Source organism: Crotalus tigris, unplaced genomic scaffold (assembly GCF_016545835.1).
Source record: "Crotalus tigris isolate CLP2741 ecotype Arizona unplaced genomic scaffold, ASM1654583v1 scf7180000023658.1318691, whole genome shotgun sequence".
NCBI lineage: Eukaryota > Metazoa > Chordata > Lepidosauria > Squamata > Viperidae > Crotalus > Crotalus tigris.
In genome coordinates, this window is record NW_024100104.1 from 992,710 (window position 1) to 1,018,334 (window position 25,625).

Here is a 25,625-nt window from a genome sequence, read left to right on the forward strand (position 1 = left end):
CTAGAGACAGACACAACTGGACAAGTAAATCTTTACCTTCCTGTATATATTGGATTAGAATATGGAAGTGTTATATAAAATGTATTTATTTTATAAGCAGACCAAATTATTTATAATATACTCTAGGTTCCTGAAGTAGCAAAGTTATATTGTAGAGTACAAAAGTTTACTGATTTTTTTTCCAAAATGTCTGCATTTTCCTCTATTTAAAAGAGAGAGACAGAGTGTGTCCAGTTTCACATCCATACATTTTACATTTACACTACCTCATAAAAACATATGAGGGCAAAAACATTTTCAGTACTACTTTTGGAGCAAATATAAATAATTGCTGCTCCGGTGAACAGCAGATACTTTCTCTTTTTACTAGACGGAAGTTGAGTGATGTAGGGAGCCAGAATATTAATATGCTATTGTGACTGAAAATCAGGCTTGTCAGATTCTATATCTTTTCTATCTCGCTCTATGGAGTAGAGACTTGGTCTCTGACAGAAGGCCACCTGAAGAGACTAGAAGCATTTGAAATGTGGATTTACAGGCGGCTGTTACATATAAGCTGGGTTGACAAGATCAGAAATGAGGAGGTGATCAGCCGCTTGGGAAAGCCAAGCGAAATCATCAAAACAATTAAAAAACAAAAATTAGAATATTTCGGACATGTGATGCGACACCCAGAAAAATACGGCATACTCCATTTAATCCTCCAGAGAAAGACTGAAGGCAAACGAGGTCCAGGCAGAAGAAGAACATTGTGGCTTCAAAATCTAAGGGACTGGTTTGGACAAAACTCAGCAGCACTTTTTTGTGCGGCTGCTGATAAAAACAGGATCACCAACATGATTTCCAACGTCCAATAATGGATATGGCACAAGAAGAAGAAGAATTGGTGACATCTTCTTGGAAACGAATTCAAAATGAATGATTTCCTCTTTGGGGGTTACTTACCTAGTAATCTGAATATGAATCTGTCAGAGAATTGATCAGGTATTGTATCTTCTGCTATTCCAATATTAAAAGATTAAAGTAAAATATGAACTAGACATGTGGATTAGGAAAAAAAAGGATGATTGTTTATAACTTTAACAAGCTCTGCCCATGAATCATCAAGCTTTGAAGGTAGATATAAATAGTATTAATTAATCTTACAAAAAATCTCACTGGGATCAGATCCCTGCTTCCATTTATACATATTAACAGTGCTTTGGGTTTACCAATTATTTTTCTTGTAAATGTTTCTCTTTATCCTCCTAAAAATAAAATCCCATTATTGAAAGCGGGAAGTATTTTAAAAAGCAAGCAATATTTTTAAAATGACACGTTCTTGCAACTACCTATATTCTGAATGCTTTGCATACAGGTCAAATATTTTCAACTGCAGCAGTTGAAGGTTCATGGATGCCAATGGCAATTATAGAATTGTTCCGAAATGCCATTGGCTTTGGATCTCTGTTTCACAGAAAGATGGTGGTCACAGAATGAGGCATATAATATCCAATGTGTTGTGATTTTTATCTGTTGATTTATCTTTTTTCTTTGGCAAGAGTGATGCACCAGCTAGAATTGTCTGCCTCCAGATATAAATGGTTCCTTGGAGTTACTAGAGATACTTGGAAAATTTCCCAACTGATATGGGTGGTGATCTATCTAAGATCTGGTCACACATTATAACACAAACGTGACCTACCCTATTGAACTGATACTCCCAAGTGATGTCCTCCATTTGGTGGTGTCAAACATGGACCTAAAGCAATGAAATAGTTGGAGTACAGATTAAGGATGACTACCTTAATAATGCTGAATCTGATGTAATATGAGTGAAAACTTATCATTAAGCCTACTCTTTAATAGGGAAAACAGCAAGGAACACATCTACCTCCACTGCATTAATATGGTCACATGCACAAAATACTTTAGGAAGGGAAGGGAAGAGGATATTAGATTCTGAGCCTGTATAAAGCTTTAGACCAGTGAAATATCTTCTATTAAGTTTCTGTTGAAAATTGAAAAATTGGCTTTTGAGTCAATAAGTCTATAATGGTTTACATGCTCATGAATGCAGTGATATAGATTACTACAGTGTTTCTCAATCTTTTTCCACCCAAGACTCCCTTGTTGTCTGACCTTGTTATTCTTCTATGTTCCCCCAAGTTCAGGTTCCATTATTAGATATAGACATGGAACAAGAAAAGGTGGATTTTCTGGCAACAACTAGTCAATATTTGCAGTATAATACACTTTATTTGTCTCTGCCCTCTAAGCATATCTAATAATATAGTCAACTTTCTCTCTTAGTTGTCTTGAACTTGGTTGAAGCTTCTCCGATACTCAAAAAATAATGGCAAAAAGTGCACATAGTAGGAAAAACACATATACAATTTTATATATTAGAAGCATGCATATGTATGAATATTTATGGGAACTTTTTCTGCTCTAACCAAATTTATTTATGGAAAGAAAAATCTGCAAAATCAAAACTGACAGTCTCACCTAGAGAGATAAGATAAGGCTAATTAAGAAGTAACAACACATTTGCAAAGTATCTAAAGACCTGATACAAGGAAAAGGGCCTATCTCCAGGAATAATATTTTTAAAAAGTCCTTTCCAAAATAAAGTTTAATACAAGAAATCTAATCATAAATTGTTAATGCCTATTTCAGAAGCTATTCCTTCCCACAGATTAAGCAGAACTTGACTAAAGACATCATGGATCTTTTCTAGATCAGGAAATACAGGCATAAATTTAAATTTTGTCTTTCTACATTATACTTGATCTTTTCTCTTAGCCCCATCCAAACACAACTCAATTAAATTCTAGTGCAATTTTGGATCAGTCAATTATATTAAAATAAGCATTTAAATATACTGGCTCAATTGTATAATATGCTCTATTTCATAGTTCTGTAAAGGAGCATCATTTTTGCAAACAAAAACATCTGAACCCCCAGCATTTGTGCCACAGTACAGTAAATGGCTGGTCAGACATATAACAGCTATCAAATTGTTCTGGTAAATCTGTTTCAGAAATGTCAGCACCACTGAAAGAGAAAGCATAATAGCAGTATTCCAGTATTTGAAGGGCTGTCACAAAGCGGAGGGGGGTCAACTTATTTCCCAAAGCACCAGAAGGCAAGACATGAAACAATGGATAGAAGCTAATCAAGGAGAGAAAGAACCTGGAGTTAAGGAGAAACTTCCTAACAGTGAGGACAATTAACAGTGGAACAGCTTGCCTTCAGAAGTTGTGGGTGCTTCATCACTGGAGGTTTTAAGAAGAGACTGGACAGCTAGTTGTCTCAAATTGTATAGGGTCTCCTGCTTGAGCAGGGGGTTGGTCTAGAACAGAGGTCCCCAACCTGTGGGCCGTGGCCCAGTTGCTGCTTTAAACTATATTATGCAGCTTTACTTTTAAAACTTTTGCCATCTGTTAATGAAAGCTGCAGTCTACTGACCCAGCCTGCTACTCAGTCACTCCTCTTGCACAGACAAGCCTTTTGGTGTTCTTAAGGTGTATTCGTTCTGCACTGACTGCACTTTGAAAGAACCTGAGGATCACAAGAGAACTTATCTAAGACATTCCAGAGGGGTTAGATTATAACAGTAAGAATCACGATCATACAAATCCTGTTTTATGAAGGAATACCATAATAAGGTATATTTTCTGTTTTAAAAAAAAATTATCAACCCACAGACCAAACATTTACTCATTGTTTAGAAAAGAAGCAACTCCAAATATAATCTACAAGTGAGAATAATATAACACATTCTTCCAGAAAAGAAATGAATGACTGAGAAAAAGGAAATGTATTTAATATACTTGATATTTAAATTAGGAACTATAGTCTACAAATAAAAATTCTAAGACATATTCTTCTGGAAAAATAAGGAATGACTCAAAAAGAAAAAGAAAAATTAGTCAAAATATTACTTTACTTTTCAAAAAACCCCAGTCTGAAATTTTATTATGGTGAAATGTTTTTCCCCCCAAAGTATTGCAATACTGCTGTCAGCTTACATAAAGCATATTCCTCAACAAAATCTGGTCATTTCTCACTAATATAACACATGAGATTTCGGAATCAATAAACATCATTATTATTTATTTCACTGTGCATTTCAGGAATGTGCTTGTTTTATTATATATTAATTGTATTGACACTCAAAATGTTTTTTTCTCATTTTAATATACAGCTAGTCTTCAACATATGACTGTAATTGAGCCCACAATTAGTGTTGTAAGTTGTGACAGTCGTTTAGCAGATCACCACATGACCATGTGCCAATTTTATGACCATTTTTGTGGCAATCGTTAAGCAAGCACAGCACTTGTAATGTGAACACTGCAGTTGTAAAGTGAACACCACAGTTGTTTAGTAAACACCAGCATCATTAAGCAAAGTCATTGTTCGCTATGGGATTTATTTGGGGTTTTTTTTGCCTGAAACTGGAAGTAAATGCCAGTTGTTAGCCAAAATGTTATAAATCACAGTCACATGACAGTGGAATGCTGCAAAGGCCGGACTGCCAAGCACCCCAAGTGTAGTGTAACCGTTGGTGGCAATGGTGATGATGGAGACAACTGTCAGAACTTCAAATCTGGGTTGTAAGTACTTTTGGGGGGGTCCACTGTAACGTAGCACAGTTACTAAGTGGCCAATCATAAGTCAAGGACTATCTGTATTGCAGTTGGATTTAGAAGGCAGCATACAGTTCTTACAAATATGCCAAAGAAATAAAACAGTTATAACAGAGTTCATGTGTCCACATCCAATCGGCCAACTAATTTTGTAAGTGTGCCTCACTAGGTGGCCAAAAGAGCACCAAGTACATATCAGAGAGCAATGAGGCCCACAAAGTACAAAAAATATTTTTAGAAATAACTCAGAACAACCCAATAGGGGCTTAGCATATTCAGGAACTCTAGAAAGCGGATTTGAAACAATAAACAATAAACCAAGTAAGGAACGAATAAATAGAGAAATATGGGAACAATGATGACTGACTGATTGCTGCAATATGCTTTACACCTCATAGCAACATCCATCACTGACACAGCACTATGAAAAGTATTACCTCTGAGCATAGATCAGAAACATTGGGTCCTTATAAAAAAGAAACAAAATAATATTATGAATGGCTTAGCAAATTGGCTTGCTTTTAAGTTTAAGAGAAAATGAAATATCTCCTATTTTTTTTCAATAACCAGACTACTTATTTTTATTTGTAGACTTTATTTGCTAAATTTAAATATACAGTATATTAATTAAATGGCAAGAGCAGGCACTGAAAGTAAACAATAGTTCAACCTGTTTATTATGCATTAGAGGGCATCAACATGTTCTGCAACGAGTTTGATACTACTGCACCACTTGATACTTAAGAAATATTAAGAGAATGAATGACAATGTGTTCAGGATGAGAGGGATTAAACAGAAAGTCATAACTCTTCCAAATAAATTGGTATATAAAACACTGAGACAAGATTAGTACAACTTCATGTATTCATATGATAAAAACACTTAATACAAATCATGCAGGCAAGTACATGATTCTTTATAACAAAACAGCTTTAGTCAGATGTTAAAGAGTTTTATTTTGGTTGAAGTTATTATTTGAAAGGAAACAATAGTATTATTATTATTATTAAGCTAGATTAATGCTCACTTTCCTTCAACAATTCTGGGAGAAATGTGATCCCTACACTTTTCAGTACGAGGGGAAAAAAATAAGTAGCAGGACAAATCCTCCATTTCCCATTTCTTCAAATAGTAAGAAGTATCATGATCTTCTTCCATCTAGGCCAGTGGTTCTCAACCTGTGGGTCGGGACCCCATTCGGGGTTGAACAACCATTTCATGGGGGTCGCCAAACAACGCAGTCTGCCATTTTTTCCCCCTTTTCCTTAGCTGTGCTACTCCCTTTTATTCTATTGGCTTTTGAAAGCCAATAGAATAGACTCTCTTGAATAGAGTCTAATTCTATTGGCTTTCAAAAGCCAATAGGAATTGTCCAGGCTGTCTCTGCCCTGCTGAGCCCGCCAAAAGTCCCATTCTGCAAACGGTGCTGCACCAGTTGAGTAGTCCTCGACTTACGACCGGTTGAGTAGTCCTCGACTTACGACCGGTTGGGGGTCGCGGCATTAAAAAGGTTGAGAACCACTGATCTAGGCACTAACTGAAACCAGAGAGGGGTGAGAGTTTTCTCTAAGCATACTTTTTTCAGATTATTAAATAACATTTAAGGCCAAGGCTAAACATGCTATATGTGAGGCAAGATATGCGATTGCTCCAGAAAGACCACCTTTTTTACACATTTATTTTATGGTAAGCACTTCCTAGATTACTGCAAACAGGAAAACCATATATGTGAGAATCATCTGTGCTATCTTGAATCATCTGTACTATCTTATGACAGCATGTATTTGGGATTAGCTTTGCATGGGTGAGTTTGTTTTAGCCAGCACATTTGGAGTAATCTTTTCTATAGCAAAGTCATTGCTTTACACCAATAATTTAAAAGAGGTAAGTGAATTTCATAGTTTCCCTGAGAGAACTGCAGTTTCAGCTATTTAAAAGAAGATCCAAAAAAAGGCTGAAGGCATACTTTTAGACACAGTTTTGGTCTCAAAATTTGAATTAAAAGTAATCATGATCAGATGTTCCTTTGTGTTCTTAGATGTCTGAACTACCGTTTTTAAGCACTGGAAAAACCCTATATGCCTAGATAAGGGAAGGAATTTGACCAATTCTTACATTTTTACATATGATTCAGAATGAAATTATATGACACACTTTTGCATTTTTACACTTTTGTAACATATTTTGAAATTCAAATAATGTATAATGAATACTGTATAATGAGTATAAATTTAAATTCAAATAATGTATAGGAAGAAAATGGTAAGTGAACACCTGTCCAGCCTAGACAAGTTCAAATCACCAGGACCAGATGGATTACACCCCAAGGTTCTTAAGGAACTGGCAGATGTGAGCTCAGAATCACTGAACTATATTTTTCAAAGGTCCTGGAGCACAGGGGAACTACCAGAGGACTGGAAAAGAGCTGATGTAGTTCCCATCTTCAAAAAAGGGGAAAAAAAGGACCCAGGAAATTACAGACCTATCAGCCTGACCTCAATACCTGGGAAGATTCTGGAAAATATAATCAAACAATGAATCAGCGAACACCTACAGGCAAACAAAGTCATTACTAAAAGCCAACACGGGTTTGTCAAAAACAGATCATGCCAGACAAATCTTATTGCATTCTTTGACCAAGTGACAAAATTAGTAGACCAGAGGAATGCTGTGGATATAATTTACTTGGACTTCAGTAAGGCATTTGACAAAGTAGACCACAACCTACTACTTGATAAGATAGAAAAATGCGGGTTAGACAGCATCACCACCAGATGGATCCGTAGCTGGCTGACCGGCCGTACTCAGCATTGGTCCTCAATCGAACTGCATCTACATGGAGGGAAGTGTGTAGTGGGGTGCCCCAGGGCTCTGTTCTGGGCCCAGTGCTCTTCAACATCTTCATCAACGATCTGGACAAGGGGATAGATGGGGAAATCATCAAATTTGCAGACGACACCAAGCTGGCAGGAATAGCCAACACTCCAGAAGACAGGCTTAGGATACAGGAGAATCTGGACGAATACTGGGCAAAATGAAATTCAATGGTGAAAAAAGTAAGCTTCTACATTTAGGCAAGAAAAACCAAATGTACAGGTATAGTATAGGGAGTACCCATCACATAGATATGAGCCAACACAGTGTTAGGCTGCATTAACAGAGGGATAGAATCAAGATCACGTGAAGTATTAATACCACTTTACAATGCCTTGGTAAGGTCACACTTGGAATACTGCATCCAGTTTTGGTCACCACGATGTAAAAAAGATGTTGAGACTCAAGAATGAGTACAGAGAAGAGCATCAAAGAGGATTAGAGGACTGGAGGCTAAAACATATAAGGAACGGTTGCTAGAATTGGGTATGTCTAGTTTAACGAAGAGAAGGATTAGGGGGGACATGATAGCAGTGTTCCAATATCTCAGGAGCTGCCACAAAGAAGAGGGAGTCAAGCTATTTTCCAAAGTGCCTGAAGGCAGGACAAGAAGCAACGGGTGGAAACTAACCAAAGAGAGAAGCAACCTAGAACTAAGGAGAAACTTATTGACAGAACAATTAACCAGTGGAACAACCTGCCTCCAGAAGCGGTAAATGCGCCAACACTGGAAGTTTTTAAGAGGAAACTGGACAGCCATTTGTCAGAAATGGTATAGGGTTTCCTGCCTGAGCAGGGAGTTGGACTAGATGACCTCCAAGGTCCCTTCCAACTTTATCATCATCATCATCATATTATTATTATTATTATTATTATTATTATTATTATTATTATTATTAAAATTGCACATGTAATGAGCAATACATACCAAAATGTGGACCTTGGACAAATGCAAAAAACTTGCAAACTGATGAGAAAAATGGAAATAATGAACCGTTGAGTAGGAAAATTAAGCAAAACTAAGCCTGACATGCATCCCTATCTAACTGCTAAAAACTCTGGAATTTGCACAGGTTTCTGATTGATCTATGTAGTTATTTTAAAATATATATATATATATATAGAAATGTTTTAGACTTGATGAGAGCAAAGCATCTATTCATTAACACCATGCCTCATAGAAGTGCTGCTGCAAAACATTGTTCTTGTTCTCAGTTATTTTTGAAATGTGTAGAAATATGATTTAACAAACACAGCACAAACTTTACATTTTTGAAATATATGATATTTTAAGGTTAAGCATAATTAACAAAATTTATTTTACAAAAATAACCCTTGGATGCTAGTTGCCTATGGATAGATGTCTGTAGGAAAAGGTGGGGAGGGGGAATGATTAATACATAACTTATATGATCTGACTGTATCATAATTCATGCTCAAAAACACTTTATATATTAATTAGGAGAAAGAAGAGATGGTTGAGGGATAGTTAGCTCTGAATACTGTAATTTACTGATAAATTACACTGATATGTACCCATCTTCCCTTTATACCACCACTAAAAAATAAAAAGGGGTTATTTAACTCATTGAACTTGCGTTGACAAAAGAAAACATTAATGTGCAAAAATTTAATGCAAAAAATCTCCAAAGTATCAGAAATGGTCTTCCAACTCACAGGAGCAGCAACTAACCAGCCTTCCATGTAGATACATATTGAAGTAAAATACAACGAAGAATCAAAACAGTTCTCGGCTTGGAATAATAAGATCCACATTGTGAGTAAGATGGCTGATTTCTAAATTTGATAAAATAAATAAATAAGCACTGCTGACCCATATTTTAATTTGCTTAAGTATATATTGTGCACAATATCATATTGTTCTACAGTTTGAACAATTTGTGTTCTCAGAATTCTCCAGGAACCACAATAATCAGTACTGTGCTCATAAAATAGAATAGAATAGAACAGAACAGAACAGAATAGAATAGAATTCTTTATTGGCCAACTGGGATTGGACACAAGGAATTTGTCTTCGCTGCATAAGCTCTCAGTATACATAAAGCTATGTGATAAATATGATCATAATCATTGTAAAACTACATTCATCATAAATCACAAGATACAACACTTAGTGATAGTCATGGGATACTAAATAAGCAATCAATAGAAATCATACTAGGAAACTAAATAAAACAATATAAATCTTAAGATACAAGTAACAAAGTTATACGGTAGTCATAAGTAGATAAGGAGATGGGTAATAGGAAAGATGAGAAGAATAATAGTAATACACCCTTACTAAATAACTATGAATAAGTATCATATTAAAAACTATATGAAGTTTCTTAAAATCTTTAAGTATCAAAAGGTAAGAGACAAGAAAAAGGCTTTGAGGTAATCAATGCACTTTGTCAACACAAACTTTGTTGCCTCTTTGCCTCAGAAATGCTCACTTGACTCCAAAGTACAAACTTCTGTTTTGAGGTCAGTTTAAATTGCTTTGCCTTTATCCTCTCCTGTATCAATGCCTCAGAAGACAAGTAATCTGTAGCCAAATATTATTCTTGTTTTAGTCCACTGGTTCAATAGTGTTTATACTCTAAATCTCAGCAGGCACATGTTTGCATCCAGAATCTCAACAGGTACATCTAATTTTTCAGGGTAGGAAGGAATCAAATGCAAAAGAAAAGATTAAGTTTAAACATAAGGACATAAACATCTCAGATGAATTTCAGTATTACATGGGTACTAACTGATGGTGCAGAAACTGAATGATGTCCTCCGTTCTCCAGCACAATTGCAAATTAGAATAAATTAATCTAAACAAATTGTGAAATCCAGCAATTTAACTGAAAATGTTTTCTCTGGCTATGAATGACTACAAGTAACATTTAGAACTATTGAATTTCAGTATCTCTTGCAAAAATCATGGAAATAAAAAATGGCCTTGATCCCTTGGAACAACTATCAACAACTGAGAAAGGCTTTCTATTAGAAACCCACCTTATCCATCCAACATCAAATTCTAACCATATGAGTTTCAAAATTCAACATCTTTAAAAGTAAAATTGAAAGAGTGGTTTTTGCCCAATTAATATATCTGTATTCAATATTTTGCAACTTTATTTTCAATAGTGGTCACAGAATTCTGGGGGCAGCCCACTCTCCATCTTATTTCAGTCCCAGAATTCATTTTCTGACATTATTTTTATTCAACACTGAAACTGTACAATACTCAGGGTGTATTGCAGTAACTTGGTATTTGAAGGCACTTTGCTGCTTATTCCTATGTTACAGCATACAGAACACTTCTCTTAACTCTTGTCAAAGTGACTCTAAAACTTTGTTATGAGCAAAACAAAAACAAAAACAGTTCGTGTAAATGGTAGGGTAACCGCTTAAATAGTGAATCATAAAGTCAATATAAAGCTTTCCTGTGACCCCATTTTTGTTGAGCCTTTTTGATTCTTGGTTACTACCTAGACAGTCCCTGCAATTTTCTTGGCAAGATTTTGGAAATGCTTGCCACTACTTCCTTCCTAGGGCTAAGAAAGACTAACTGGCCCAAGGCCACCCAACTGGCTTTGTGCCTAAGGCAGGACTAGAACTCACAGTCTCCTGGTTTCTAGACTAGTGCCTTTAAGTTCAAACTGATTCTTTCTGAACCCATTTTCACTCTTACTAAAATTTATTTTGTCACATCCTTCAGGGCCAATCCTTAAATTTGTTTGGAGAAAGTTACAGAATTTGCAGTAGAAAAAAGGCAATCATTTGGTTTTATACAATCATGTCTTACAAAGAAACTGAAGTAAATAAAGAGAAAAAATAATAAATAAAATCAGTTAAATGCCAAAGCAGCTGATTAAATATTTATCTGCTTCAGCATTTGGCCTCCATCAGCAGCAAACCAGCCATTGGCTATTTCATAACCGTAATAAGATAGATCACCACCCTATTACATTAACTGTAATTATATTTCCTCATTTTCTATCAGTTCCTTTGTCTAGCTTTCTCTTTGGCTTATAAATTAACCAAAAGTATAATTTAGAGAGAACTCAGACATTAAAAAAAATCTACTAGTACAACTGTTGAATTTCTCTTCTTGCTTCACTGTTTTGAACAAAAGTAACCTGAATCTCCAAGTTGCAGCTTGATATCCCAATCTGTACACTGTAACTAGGAATATAGTTAGTACCTCTCTATATATTCCATACCAACTCAGTTGATAACAAAGTAAAATATTTTCATATGCAACCACATACAATTCCCAGGCAACTGAAAAAAACAGAACAATAAACAGAATGGGAGGAACTCTTAATTATCAATGTATTTGTACAGTGGCAATTGTACGCCAATTCCTTCACTATACAAATATTGGAATTGGGTAGCAGAAAACAAACAAACTGGTAATAGTATCTCCATGGGGTGTCTAATTATAAGTTGAGTCATGAACTAAGAAAGATCATTGTATTTGGAAACTTAAAGAATAGTTTGTCTAGAGCTCCAATAAAGGAAGATATAATATTTTCAAAATGTCCATTAATATGAAACAATGCCAATAGAGAATGATTTACAGGAAAGGCAGAAGAGAATATGAAGGATGTTTCTGTAAGGAACAAATAAGTTAAAAATTAAGAAAACAGAATTGGCTGTGAAGAGAGCTCTTTGTAACATAAATGTATTTTACATATGAGTTTTCCTATTATGAACATTAGCAATTCTCATTTTAAAATCTACAATTCCTTCACTATCTAAATCACATGCTCTAGCAAAACATGATGAAACCTGTGTTAATACCAAACTGATATTAGCACAACACAAATATGACTTTCTATAGTCTTTATTCTTACCCAGGCACATCCAAATCAAGTCCCATGGACTACATGAGGCCCTGGACAGTTAGTAGCATAGCTCCACAAGATCATAAACTTTTAACTTTATTATGTTATTGATATGCATTAACTAAATTATTTTATATGCAGCCCAAGAAATTCCTTTTCATTCAATGTGGCCCAGGCAAGCCAAAAGATTGGAGATCCATGTTCTTACCAATTTGAAATGCATATGGCAACCACCAATCAGCTACTTGATGAATTCCCTTTTAAGCACACATCTGGCAGCGCTATAAGCAGATGGCTTATAGCAAAGCATACTTCATTCTTTTTTTTTTCTGCTTCTTTTCCACTATGTTTGCCTTTTTCTGAGCCTTCACTCAGTCTGCTACTTGAACCAGAATGCTTATGGCCAGATATTCAAGGACATCACTTTGATAAGATACTTATGTTGCTAGTATACCTCAGATACCAATTATGTTCTCCTGCCTTAATGTTCCACTGGACTGAGAGCCATTTGTATCTCAGTGGAGGTAATGGTTGGCACCTCTGTTATTCTGTTATTTATTGTAATGGACTAATCTGGTTTCAGGCACTTTGCTTTTGAACATGTCAGATCTTGTTAGGGGGCCTATGTACTGTACAACCCAGAGGTAGTTTTACAAAGGATAGTAGGGGAGGCTGTAGTCCTGCACAGGGCTTTTGTTTGTCATAGAATGCCCAGAACGGAGTTCCGGCACCTTTTTTGGATGGAACGTTGTAGGGTAGGCAAGGCAGGTTGTATGATGTGTGTGAGTTCCAGCACCTTTTTTTTTTTTTTTTTTTACAAAAATAACACTGGTCATGCAGCATATCATTAATTCCCCATTGTTAAAAATGGATTTTTAAAATTAAAATCAGGTGAATCAAGTAAATTTATGGATGCCAAAAAATAGGACGTTGATGTCAAATCAGTTATTGTTGTAATATTGATGTAAATATTAGTTATTCTGCCTTAATATGTTCTGTATATATAATGTATATTCTGTTTACATTTTTCAGACTCAGATTATGAATTATGATGGCTTCAAAGGCTTTTAAAGTATAAGGGAAAGCAGTATTAAATACAAGAGTAAGTAGAGTTCACCTCTAGGTAATGTTCTCTTCCATTAACTCTCCTGCCTTCTCCAGTTGCTGGCAATCTTTCTCATGTCTCTCTTTCAGTGCTTTAATTTTTACCATGGCAATATCCCAAGTAAGTAGGTTCAAAATTACTTTTTCCAAGCATTCCAGGATTAAGCCCTCTTTTTTTCTCTTTCTCTTCAACCATCAATCAACTAAGTAGAGGTTGAGTTTCTGGGAGCTGGCAATGTCATCAGGCATCTCTAGATTTCTCTCACCAGTGTAATATAGAGGACCAATATACTAGTTAAGACTTTGGACTTAGACATTGATGAGTAACTTTAAGCCAAACATACTCTCTTACCTTAAGGCTTTTTTGAGTGAATAAAATCATAAAACACCTGTCTGGATTGATTGATTGATTGAATTAATTAATTAATATGCCATCCAGCTCCCTCTGTTAAAATTTGGATGGCTTATTTCTGTATATTTCCTGGAACTATAGTGTAAATCAATCAAATTGACTTAGGCTATAGATAAAACACACTATTTCATAGTTTTGGTGATGGTGGTGAATAGTTTAGTTTGCTGAGTTTGGAATGAATTCAGCTAAAGAACGAACCTCCAGACATATTTCTGTATTTTAAAAGGTCTATGTTCAGAGGTTCTGTATTTACACCCATATATTGATTATTGTCTCTCTTAAGTTTAAAACCAAATTCATATTCAGAAAATATATGAGTGTTTTAAATATTATTGCTCATTATAGAGCCAACCTGCTACCAAGAACTGTTGTAGTCATACTATTTCTGTTTGGATCATCATTCTATTTTGTATTATTATATTTATGTATTGTGATTTTGTAGTTTTCTGTTAGGTTCTGTTGAATTTAATGTAAGCAGCCCAGAATCACTATGGCAGCCATACAAATATTTCAGGTAAGTAAATAAATAGGAACTCTCTCACTAAATAGCAAAGACATAATGATAAGTGAAGCATCCAACTTTTTAAAATCAAATATATGAATTTAATTCTTAGAGTTTTCATTTCTGATTTTGCATTCAGTATGAATATAGCCAAGAAACAAAAGATACCATTTTAACTATTGGAAATTGTAGTTATTTCATGTGGACAGTTGCAGATACAATGTCCATAAGCCTATGCTAAGTATGTTTACTACAGACTTTCAAACAACTTTTTCCCAAGCATTATAGTCTCATACAGCAATCAATATCCTCAACTGCAGAGAGTTAAAAATAAAAGTCAGCATTTACTCAAGTGCCCTATAAGATCTTTCCTCCTTATACAATACTTAAGAATATTTCAAAACTGAGGAAATCCAGTATTGCAGTTAAGTGGGGATTCCTAAGGCAACTGAAATCATTCTGTAGGGGGCAGTTCAATCCAATTTGAAAAGCAAACATTCCTTTAGAACTTCAGTTTGATCTGAACTCAAGTTCAAACAACCGAAGATGCTTCTGTGTAATCTACTAGCCGACACTCAATACCTAAAAACTGTAGCAATCAAGAATATTGTAATTTATTTAAAATTAAGTGTCACAGAAATGTATCTCTAGGCAAACAATGTAAAATTAACTGAGAAGCAAAATTTGAATTATCAATGTCATCGAGCTATGATGCTAACTTTGAAGTAAACTATTGCTGAATTTCAATAAGAAAGTTCTTAGATGCCAGCAAGAACGTATGAATTTTTCCATTTATAAATTTCTATAAGGACTACAAAAAAAAGGAAAGCTGCAGAAAGAAAGCAAGTTAGTCAAATTACATTATTCAATAAGCTTGGAAGAGGGAGTTCTTGCTGTCTTCAGCTACAAATGTCAAACAACTGAGCATTTGTGTCTTTTTTTTAATTGTCAGCTGGTCTTTAATCTTTCCCAACCAGGATGAAACATACCATCTCTTATTACCTTATAGCATTCTCTAACTTTGCAACCAATCACAGTCTTTCTTATTATTCACAGGACTTCTGACTCAAATTTTCTCAAGCATTATAGCCACATGCTATGAACAGAGTTATTTTTAAACTATACCAGCAAATCACAGCCCTCCCCAATATTATGCAGCAAAGAGTGGAGGAAGAATGGAAAGAAATAAGACTTCTTCTTGGTAAATACACATCAAAATTTACATCTTTGAGATCGAAGCAGTCTTAAATATGAGCAAACATCACAAGCTCTAGATTTAAAGGAACAGTTTGACTTAGGCATTTTCACAGAGATTTCAGTTTTTGCTTTAAAAAGTCCTCAGCAAAAGCTGGTTTAGGAAGAAAAGGCTGTACACATATTAAACTTCCTGGCAGTCAAGACTTTTTGGAACCACTTTCCATATTACAGTACCCTCTGTGATGCTGGGAAGGATGGTAGTTGTAACCCTGCAGAGTTTCAGAAAGTTAACAAAGTACTAGCAAAATTAAATGTAATGAAAAGAAAAAAGGCACTATAAAAAAGGCACAGTAAAGTGAGAGATGGTGTGAAGTTCCCCCATGGTTTCTAGAGCCAAGCTATTGCTAGAGAGGTTAACGTTTAAAAAAATGAATTCAAACTGGTTAGAATAGCTATACGCTACAATCAGCCCTTTTTATTTAAAACCCCAGGGAATGTAAAGATCCAGACCCGCCCTCATAAATGAGCGAGACACTGTGCGAGGCTTAAGCTCTTAAAAATACCCGGGACATTCTTCAGGTCATATCTAAAGCTGGATTCTTCATCCCAGCCGCGCTTGCCTTTATTCAGGGAAAACAGCACTTGGCTCAAGCATGAAGACTTTTCCTCCCCATTAGCGAAGGCTCAGCTGCTGAGATCGATTTGCTCTCATTTTTTTTCTTTTCTTTTCAAGTAGGCTTCCCGACCCTCAACCGCCTGCCTGAACCCGCCACCCCAGGGCCATCTCAGTCTCTCCTCAGGCTATTAGAAGTGGGCGGCGGGCTTTCCCGTTAAAGCAGCTAGAAATCTCTTTGTTCGCCGTGCAGAAGCCGGGCGGGGGCGGAGGGGAGAAGGAGAAGGAGAACGGCGTAAAGGCAGCTTACTCACCGGAGATCTCCGCCTGGGGAACCACGTTCGGGCTGAAACCTTTCGCTCCATAGAGTTGCCGGAGCTCAGAGCAGCTCCTCGCCTTGTTGCCACCTTCACTCCTGGCCGAACAGGTCGCGGCGACACACAGTAGCCAAAATCCCTCCGGGAAGAAACGCATCCTGCCGCGTGCCCCAATCCCTCGTTTACAAGGAACCTGCAGCCGCCGCGGGGGGGAGGGAAAAAAGGGAGCAGGGTCCCGCCGGTCTCCGCGTGCCGTTTGGTCCTCCTTTTCAAGAGCTCTGGCTGGTGGCGGGGAGGTGATCGCTCAACCCCTCCTTCCGCTGGGCATCCCTCCCTTCGGATGCCTGCCTTTTTCTCCCCGCTGGCAACAAGCAAAACCCTTCAGGGGGAGGCGGCGAACAATACAATCACAGCGCGCAAGGTGGCCAAGTCAGCGGCGGGGGTCAGGCCACTTCCAGACAGGGAAGACGCGGCCAAGGGACGCACTTCGAAAGCAAAGAGGTGAAAGGTGGGAAGAGGCTGAACTTCGAGATAATAATGCTCAACGACCACTCTCAAAAAGCAGATCCCGGCGAAGGAAATTCGCGTGCCGGCTCCCGGGATCGCCTCCAAAAACAAAAGGAGAGAGAGAAGGTTGCATAGAAAAAACAAACACAGCTTTTGTACACAATGTGTGATTTTCTTTTTAAAAAAATCCTTTGGTTTTGTTTTTCTTAAGCACAGTTAAAGGAGACGTTTCATTTTTCAGATCTTGCCGAGTGTGGAGAACCCAAATGATGCTAATAAGACCGGGAAATGGTTACAAGTCGGGGGGGGGGTTGAGCGCGGAAAACGACGAAGGAGAAGAAAAAAGCGGCACCAGGCGCTCTTCCCCGGCCGGACTAAGCGCAGCTGTCCCAGGCAGGAGTGAGTCACACGCGCGCGCGCCTGGATGACTCCGCTGCACCCGCGGACGGTGGCGGCGGCACGAAACAGCAGCGGCACCAGCAGCACCACCTGCAAACGCAGCCAAAACCAGAAAGAGGCGGATCCACAACAAGACAAGGTTTCCTCGCCGGACGTGACATCACACCCAAAGACAGCCAATCCGACAAGAGCGTGGCTTTTTTGCCCGGCTATCCCGCCGAAGCCCCACCTCTTCTTTAACTGCAACCACAGATGTGGGGATGCTGTTTTCCGAAAACTGCTGCTGGTGCCCCCGCGCTCCTTCTTGGAAATGCTGCGCCAAACCTGAATTGAGAAGCAGCAGCCGGTTTGTCTTTAGCCCACAATCAGAGCACGGAGGGAATCCTGTAGGTTGCGATAAAAAGCATGGCAGCACGGAGCGAGTGCTTTTATATGTACACACCCAACGCGCGTTAGTGCTGAGCAAGTTTAAGAGATTAGTATGCAGAAACGGAGAGGAGGCAACCTTTGGACAGAATTCAAAGAACTTGGCAAAGCATCTGTTTGCTCACGGTTCTGGCAAGCCACCGGAGAAAATAACCCTAACGTGGCGGAGGCGACCTTGTCTTCTGCTCTGGACTATAATCCCCACAGTCCCTTTTGCCATTGACCAGGTTGTGTGGAACTGATAGATGATAAAGTCCAATAAAAAGACCTCTGATTGCCCGCGTGGAAATTGATTAGGTAGCCACAACTGAACATTAAGTCACTGGGCTTAAATAGCGCGTTGTTCGTGTTAATGATATCCCGTCTGGAATCCCGCCCAGTCGCCGCCGCCCTCGCCGCCACCACGGAGAGCAGGTTTGATCTGCGCTAGTTCATCTCGCGCAGATTAAGGCGGGCGAACTTTTCGCGGTCCGTAGGACAAGCGAAGAGGAGAATAGCAGCAAGGCACTTGCGCTATTGTTTCGGCCTCGCCTTGCTAAGTGCGCTTGATTGACTGGTTGCGGGGGGGGGGACTCCAGTCAAGAGCCTCTCGGATTTCGTTCAGGAGCTGCTAAAGTGATTAGCATTGACCGAACATACCGCACTTACCAGCCGTGGTTTCCAGAAAGGAATATAGTAATCATTCTCAGAAATATCTCTCTTCAATATAAGGGACGAAAACTTGGTGGGGGGGGAAGCATCTCCCCTTCTTTTCCCAAGGTAAAGGAAAACTCAAAAGTGCCAATAGGTGCCAACTCAAGTATAAAGTGATCATTCTTGCTGGATATTAACCATCAGGGTAGAGGACAAGATCAGCCTGTGTCTTGCAGGATGTCCCATTTGCATAAAACAAAAGCCAATGCTAGTGGCCAAGGGATAGTTTTGTTTTTGTATTGTTTTGGGGTTGGGGTTTTTTGAACCAAAAAGTCTATCAGCAACTGCTAGGGAAAGTGCTTGATATTTCTGTGGATAGTTAGAAAATACAAAATGAAATTATTCACTAAAAGATAATTGGGTGTATTATGGAAAAACAAGGTGGTACACCTTGTCAAGATATTTGAACAACAAAGGTGGGGCTTTCTTCAAGGAGAAATTTCATAAGAAATTTCTCTGGGCCAGTAGTCATATTCCTCTGTGAAAAGAATCACCCTAACAGGTTTCCTATCCCTTCAGGAGGAAAGAAAGAAAGGAATTCACTGTTTCTAGAGGGAAATGCTGAACAATTACCTTTTGTCTGTCTCTCCAGTGCTGGAATCATTCTAATGAGGAGGCTTTTATTTTGAGCAGGCTGTACCACTTTGGGGACTGAATGCTATACTTGACCCTTGGTGTGCCAGAGATCCAAATGGATGGGACCAGAATAAAAACTAAATTTGATATAATTTAAACCAGTTAAAGGTTATTGCTGTGCATTTAACAGTTCTCTACTTCTGTCATAGTAACATTGCTGTAAGGTGGCAATTCTGAACGGCACTGACGCCTTATCCAGTCCCTTACTGTATATTCTCCATTCCTGAATAGACTAGAACTGCGTTTGAGAATCCTGAAATAAACTTTTCTTCATCCAATGTCTTTTGATAATGCTGATTGGGAATTAGGAAAGTTATAGTCCCAAATGTTGGGAACATCAGGTTGAAGAAGGCTGCCTCAAATAAGGTATTTGACAACCGATTTTTTCTAAGCCATTATTACATTCTGAATGATCAGAAACGTATTCTTGCTAAATTCTGAAAACACACACCTTTCACATAAAAGTATGGCATTGACATTATTTATTAATTCCTTTGTTTTATGGATTTATAGCAACCTTTCTACTAATGTTCAAGGCAGCTCCTTCATTATGTTCTTTTTTCACACTGAAAAGAGTGTGAAATCTTTTGAGAGCTAATTCTTGGAACATCAACACATTGAACAAAGGATTTGGGTAATCAGCACTGAAAAAGAAATAACTTCTAATTTGCAGATCAGAATAGCCTGCAGTCATCTTCGAGAAAAAGTCATTTCTGAAGAAGAGACCTAAAGTAGAAGGGAAAAGACTGCAACAGAACAGGAGACAAATAGTATATAAACTGAAAACAACAAAGAAAAATAAAGCCAGTGACAGAAAATGAAAATTCTTCCAGCATAAATATCACTGCCTTGCAATGATATGGGTGGCTAACAAAACAAACAAACAAATAAAGACCATTGCTTGTCAGTCATTAAGAGAAAGTTCAGAACAGCTGATTCAAATATTGAATGTTCCAGGGTAATAAACAAGGGACACTGTTCTTAGTACAAAATAACAATATAAAGAAAAAGAGGAGGGCAAATTTCATAAAGGAACATCTCTTTTCTGCAATTTTCTATCCAACCTGAATGCTTGAAAGGCAGAACAAAAGATATAGAAATATATCAAAAGAAAATCCTGCAGCTGTATTGGTGCTAAATGTGATACTTTCCAGTTCCTAATTTGTTTGAAAGTCAGAATATCCTTCTTAATATACTGAAAATGAACCTAAATTTTATAGAATTTTCATCTAAAATAAGCATAGAGTTATTTTAGGATGTATCATCATCAAGATTATTCTTACCAGTTCAGAGCTTCACTTTTGCACAAAGCATAGTAAAGATAACTGATGAAGATTATAATTTGCATCAACTAAGTTACAGAATCATGTCTTTTGTGCTGATTTATTTATTTTGTCTTTATTTACATTTGTACTAAAATTAATGGAAATTACTTCCAAACAATTCTGATTCAGATGGGAATCAACATGATTGACATCAGAAATTTCTAATGAGGTATGGGAAAGATTAAAATTATTCTATCCATAATTGCCTGTCATTGAATATTAGGATATGGAAAAGCTTGCTAAAAGCTCATTTGATTTTTTTTTAATCAGACTACAAAGAAAATAAATATTGAAAACAAGTTTGTTTATGAAAAGCCCTTTTTTCTTTTTTCTTTTTTAAATTCTCAGATGCATTACAGAAGTAAAAAATTGTAAAATATATTTACATCATCAAATATTTTGTTATTTCCAATGTAAAATATGAATAAGTGAAAAGTTTACTTTTATTTTTTTAAAAAAAATGTCCTGTCCAATTGGTATGGCTTCCTTCAGCTTTTGTTGTTGCTCAAAAATGCCATGGTTCAAATGCTTCAAGAACATTTACTGTATACCGAAGTTCACTCAGCCAAAAAGCCATTTCTTCTAATGAAGATGAGTAATTCTTCCCAGTATTTGTGTGTTGAGACTAATTAGCTAAGAGAATTTTAGGATATTTTAAAATTACAGTCATGATGATGATGATGATGATGATGGAAGGGTCCTTGGAAGTCAGGCAGGAAACCCTATACCATTTTAGACAAATTATGATTCAACTGAAAGAAAATTCTTGAAATAAGCATAGTGCAAAGACTTAGCACAGAAGGAATGTCTCTATTCATCTACCAAAATCCAGTATGTTGTGAGTCTTTATTAAAGACAGTAATAGCCTAGAAGCTCATATTTAATCAGTTACAAAAGCTGAAGATTGCATAATAGGACATGCTTTTATGAGATCCATTAAAAATGTTAACAAAATAATTAATTTTCTGAAACTCTTCATCAAGAAGGTTTTGAAGTGGAATATAAATCTTGTAATACATAAATACCATAATAAGACTAGCACAGGTAGTTGACTTATAACAATTCATTTAATGATCTTTCAAAGTTATATTGGCCCTGAAAAAGGTGACCTATGACCATTTTTTCACATGACTGTTGCAGCAGCCCCATGGTCATGTGATCAAAATTCACTTGCTTGGCAACTGGCTCATATTTATGATGGTTGCAGTGTCATGTGATCAACTTTGTGACCTGACAAGCAAAGTCAATGGAGAAGGAAGATTCAGTTAACCGTATTATTAACTTAACTCCAGTGATCTGCTTAAGAACTATGACAAGAAAAGTTGTAACATGGGGCAAAATTCACTTAACAACAGAAATTTTGGGCTCAATTATGTTGAGGACTACTTGTAATTGAACAGGATATAAGACATGTGATAAATAAAATAAAATACAATAAATATTAAATGCAAGGGAGGGACAAAAAGGCAGAGGAGATAAAAAAGACTCGTTCATATTGTTGCATCTGAAGTTTGCAATTTATCACAATAGTCCTATGTAACTGTTCAGGCTGAGTGCATTTAAGGAGCATCTCTAGGTAGAGCCCAGTTTGTGCATAGCAGCTCCACCTTAATATTTCTGCAATGATCATAGCATTTACATTTGATAAATTAAGTACTGCTTTGAAAATGTCAAAATAGCATGCGTTAAGGGAAAGTGCTTTGTGTTTTCCTTCATACCTCTGTGCATAATTAGCAAATTCAGAGCATGGCACATATGGAAATACTGAGAGTACACTGGCATGATTCCCCAGATATCTACACCCTTGCCTCTTGTATTCTCTGTCTAAATATCTAAATAGGACTGATTATGAGTTGGAATGTAGTTTTGCAGATATAAGTGGATTAAGGTCTCAGGATGCAATGTGTTAGTACATCTTCCAAAGTAACAATGAAATGCATGACAATGGAATAGCCCTCATTTATCATCAGGGTGCTAAACAAAATTGGAATAGGGACATTTTTGCTTTCATTGTTATGATTTTCCTACAAATAATATAATTTTTGTCTATTTTTTGTTTCTGTTTTCTCTTTCTTTGTCTATTTCTTGCCCTGCATTCATGTTATAGTCTAAAATTGTTTCTGAGTATTCTTGTCTAAGTGGTAAAAAGAACATTCAGTAAAAAGAAATTATGAGAGAAGATTGTTAAGAATATATATTTATTGCTCATATCAAATCTTTAAAAGGGCAATTTTTTTGAAACCAAACATTAGAAATCTGAAAAAGACAGCCATGATTACCGTAACTGTGTAGGAGCTTTCTTATTTTTTCAAAGCAGTGTCTAATTTACAAGGTGTAAAAGCTAATCATAGGTGTAAATGCTTACAAAATTTTACCCCTATTCTAAATACCTTAGTTAAAAGCAAATCTTGCTGAAATCAGTGGGATGTTCAAATAATATAATTATGACTACTGGATAAATCTGAGTAGTCTCAGTGTGATGTAGGGGTAGGGAATAGAATATCTCTAAATCTTCATACTTTTTCTTGTAATCCAAAAAATGGCATACGCCTCTGAAGAACTACCACAGGACTGGAAAAGAGCTGATATGATTCTGATCTTTTAAAAGGGAAAAAAGTGACTCCAGGAAACCACAGTCTAGTCAGTTTGACATCAGTACCTGGGAAAATCCTGAAACAGGTAATCAAGCAGTAGATTTGTGACTCCTTAGAAATGACCAAAGCAATTAATAGAAGCCAGCGTATGTTTGTTAAGAACATATTATGCAAACAAATCATATTGCCTTCTCTGATAAATAAGTGGACCAAGGAAATGCTATGGTTATAGTATATTTAGACTTCAGTAAGTTATATGATAAGGTAGACCACAGTTTACTTCCTGGTAAGAACAATGTAGGATAAACAGTACCGTAACAAATGGATCTGTAATTCACTGACCAACTGCACTCAGTGTGTCCTCAATGGAACTACACCTACTTGAAGGGAAGCATGTAGTGTGGTATCTCAAGCTTCTATTTTGGGCTCAGTGTTCCAACATCATCTTAAGTGACCTAGATGAGGAGACTGAATGAATTCTCATCAAATTTATGGATGACTCAAATGAGACTCAAGTTTCAGAAGGCCCTATCCAGCAAGATATTCAGTGCCAAGATAGCAATAGCAAGAGCACTTAGATTTATATACTGCTTCACAGTGCTTTACAGCCTTCTCTAAGTGGTTACATAGTCAGCATATTGTCCCCAACAATCTGGGTCCTCATTTTACTGACCTCGGAAGGATGGAAGTGCCATGGAAGGTGAGTCAACCTTGAGCCAGTGAGACTTGAACTGCCAAATTGCTGGCAGTCGGCAGTCAGCAGAAGTAGCCTGCAGTACTGCATTCTATCCACTGCACCATCACAGCTAATTAAGGTTCTGCACTTACACAGGGAAAAAAAACCAGATGCAGAAATAAGGATAGACAATAACTGGTTCAACCATAGTACCCATCAGAGAGAACTTGATATCCTGTGAACCACCACTGAAGTAAGAGACAGCAGTATGCTGCAGCTGCTGGGAATGTCAATGCAGTTCTAGGCTGCATCAACAAAAGGATCACATCTGTATACTGGAAAGTGATAATACTGCTCTATACTGCACTATTTAGGCCACATTTGGAACTCTGCATGCGTTCTGATCACTACAATACAAAAAGATGCTGAGGCTTTAAAAAAAGGTGCAGAGAAGAGCAACAAAAATGATAAGGGGTCCAGAGGCTAAATCTTGTGAAGAACAGATAAAGGAATTAAGTATGTTTAATTTAACAAATAAAAGATTGAGGTATGACATGATAGCAGTCTTCCAATATTTGAAGAGCAGAGAAGTTGATGTTGATTTAGTTTCCACAGCACAAGACAAGAAGCAATGGGTGGTAGTTCATAAGAGGGAGATCCAACTTGTAAATAAGGAGGAAATTCCCAACACTAAGAAGTATTACCCCTTTATGGATTACTGCCTTGTCGTGGCGAAGGGGCTTGTGTAACTCAATGAAGCTATAAGCTATATCGTGCAGGGCCACCCAAGATGGACAGGTCATAACAGAGAGTTCTGACAAAATGTGATCCACTGGAGAAGGAAATGGCAAACCACTCCAATATCTTTGCCATGAAAACCCCATGGACAGTACTAAAAGGCAAAAAGATATGACGCTGGAAGATGAGCCCCTCAGGTCGGAAGGTATCCAAAATGCTACTGGGGAAGAGCAGAGGGCTAGTACTAGTAGCGCCAGAAAGAATGAAGCGACTGGGCCAAAGCCGAAAGGACGCTCAGCTGTGGATATATCTGGTGGTGAAAGGAAAGTCCGATGCTGTAAAGACTTTTTCTCCCTAGGAACCTGGAATGTAAGATCCATGAATCAAGGCAAGCTAGACGTAGTCAAAAAAGAGATGACAAGACTGAACGTCGACATCTTAGGAATCAGCGAACTAAAATGGACAGGAATCGGTGAATTTAACTCAGATGACCATCAGGTATACTACTGCGGGCAAGAAGCCCTCAGAAGAAATGGAGTAGCCTTCATAGTCAATAGAAGAATAGGAAAAGCAATACTGGGATACAGTCCCCAAAATGACAGAATGATCTCAATTCGAATCCAAGGCAAACCATTCAATATCACAATAGTCCAAATCTATGCTCCAACCACTGGTGCTGAAGAGGATGAAATTGACCGGTTCTATGAAGCCCTACAGCACCTTATAGAATTAACACCAAAAAATGATGTCCTTATCATCATGGGGGATTGGAATGCTAAGGTAGGAAGCCAAAAGATAACCGGAATAACAGGCAAGTTTGGCCTTGGAGTACAAAATGAAGCAGGGCACAGGCTGATAGAATTTTGTCAAGAGAATACGATGGTCATAACAAACACTCTTTTCCAACAACCCAAGAGACGGCTCTACACATGGACATCACCAGACGGTCAACATAGAAATCATATTGACTATGTGCTCTGCAGCCAAAGATGGAGAAGCTCTATACAGTCAGTAAAAACAAGACCAGGAGCTGACTGTGGCTCAGATCATGAGCTTCTTGTTGCAAAATTTAGGCTTATATTGAAGAAAGTAGGGAAAAACAATAGGCCACTCAGGTATGAACTAAATCATAT

The 25,625-nt window shown here is 37.3% G+C and overlaps 1 protein-coding gene across 1 annotated transcript in view; it reads right to left on the reverse strand.

Moving 5' to 3' along the window:
* GPC1 (glypican 1) overlaps positions 1–18,360 on the reverse strand; it is a 258,712-nt gene extending 240,352 nt beyond the window's left edge. The window contains exon 1 of the mRNA XM_039320553.1: positions 16,496–18,360. Coding sequence (XP_039176487.1) covers positions 16,496–16,655 — 160 coding nt within the window. The 5' untranslated portion in view covers positions 16,656–18,360. The remainder of the gene's footprint in view (positions 1–16,495) is intronic.
* Positions 18,361–25,625: the final 7,265 nt, after the last annotated feature.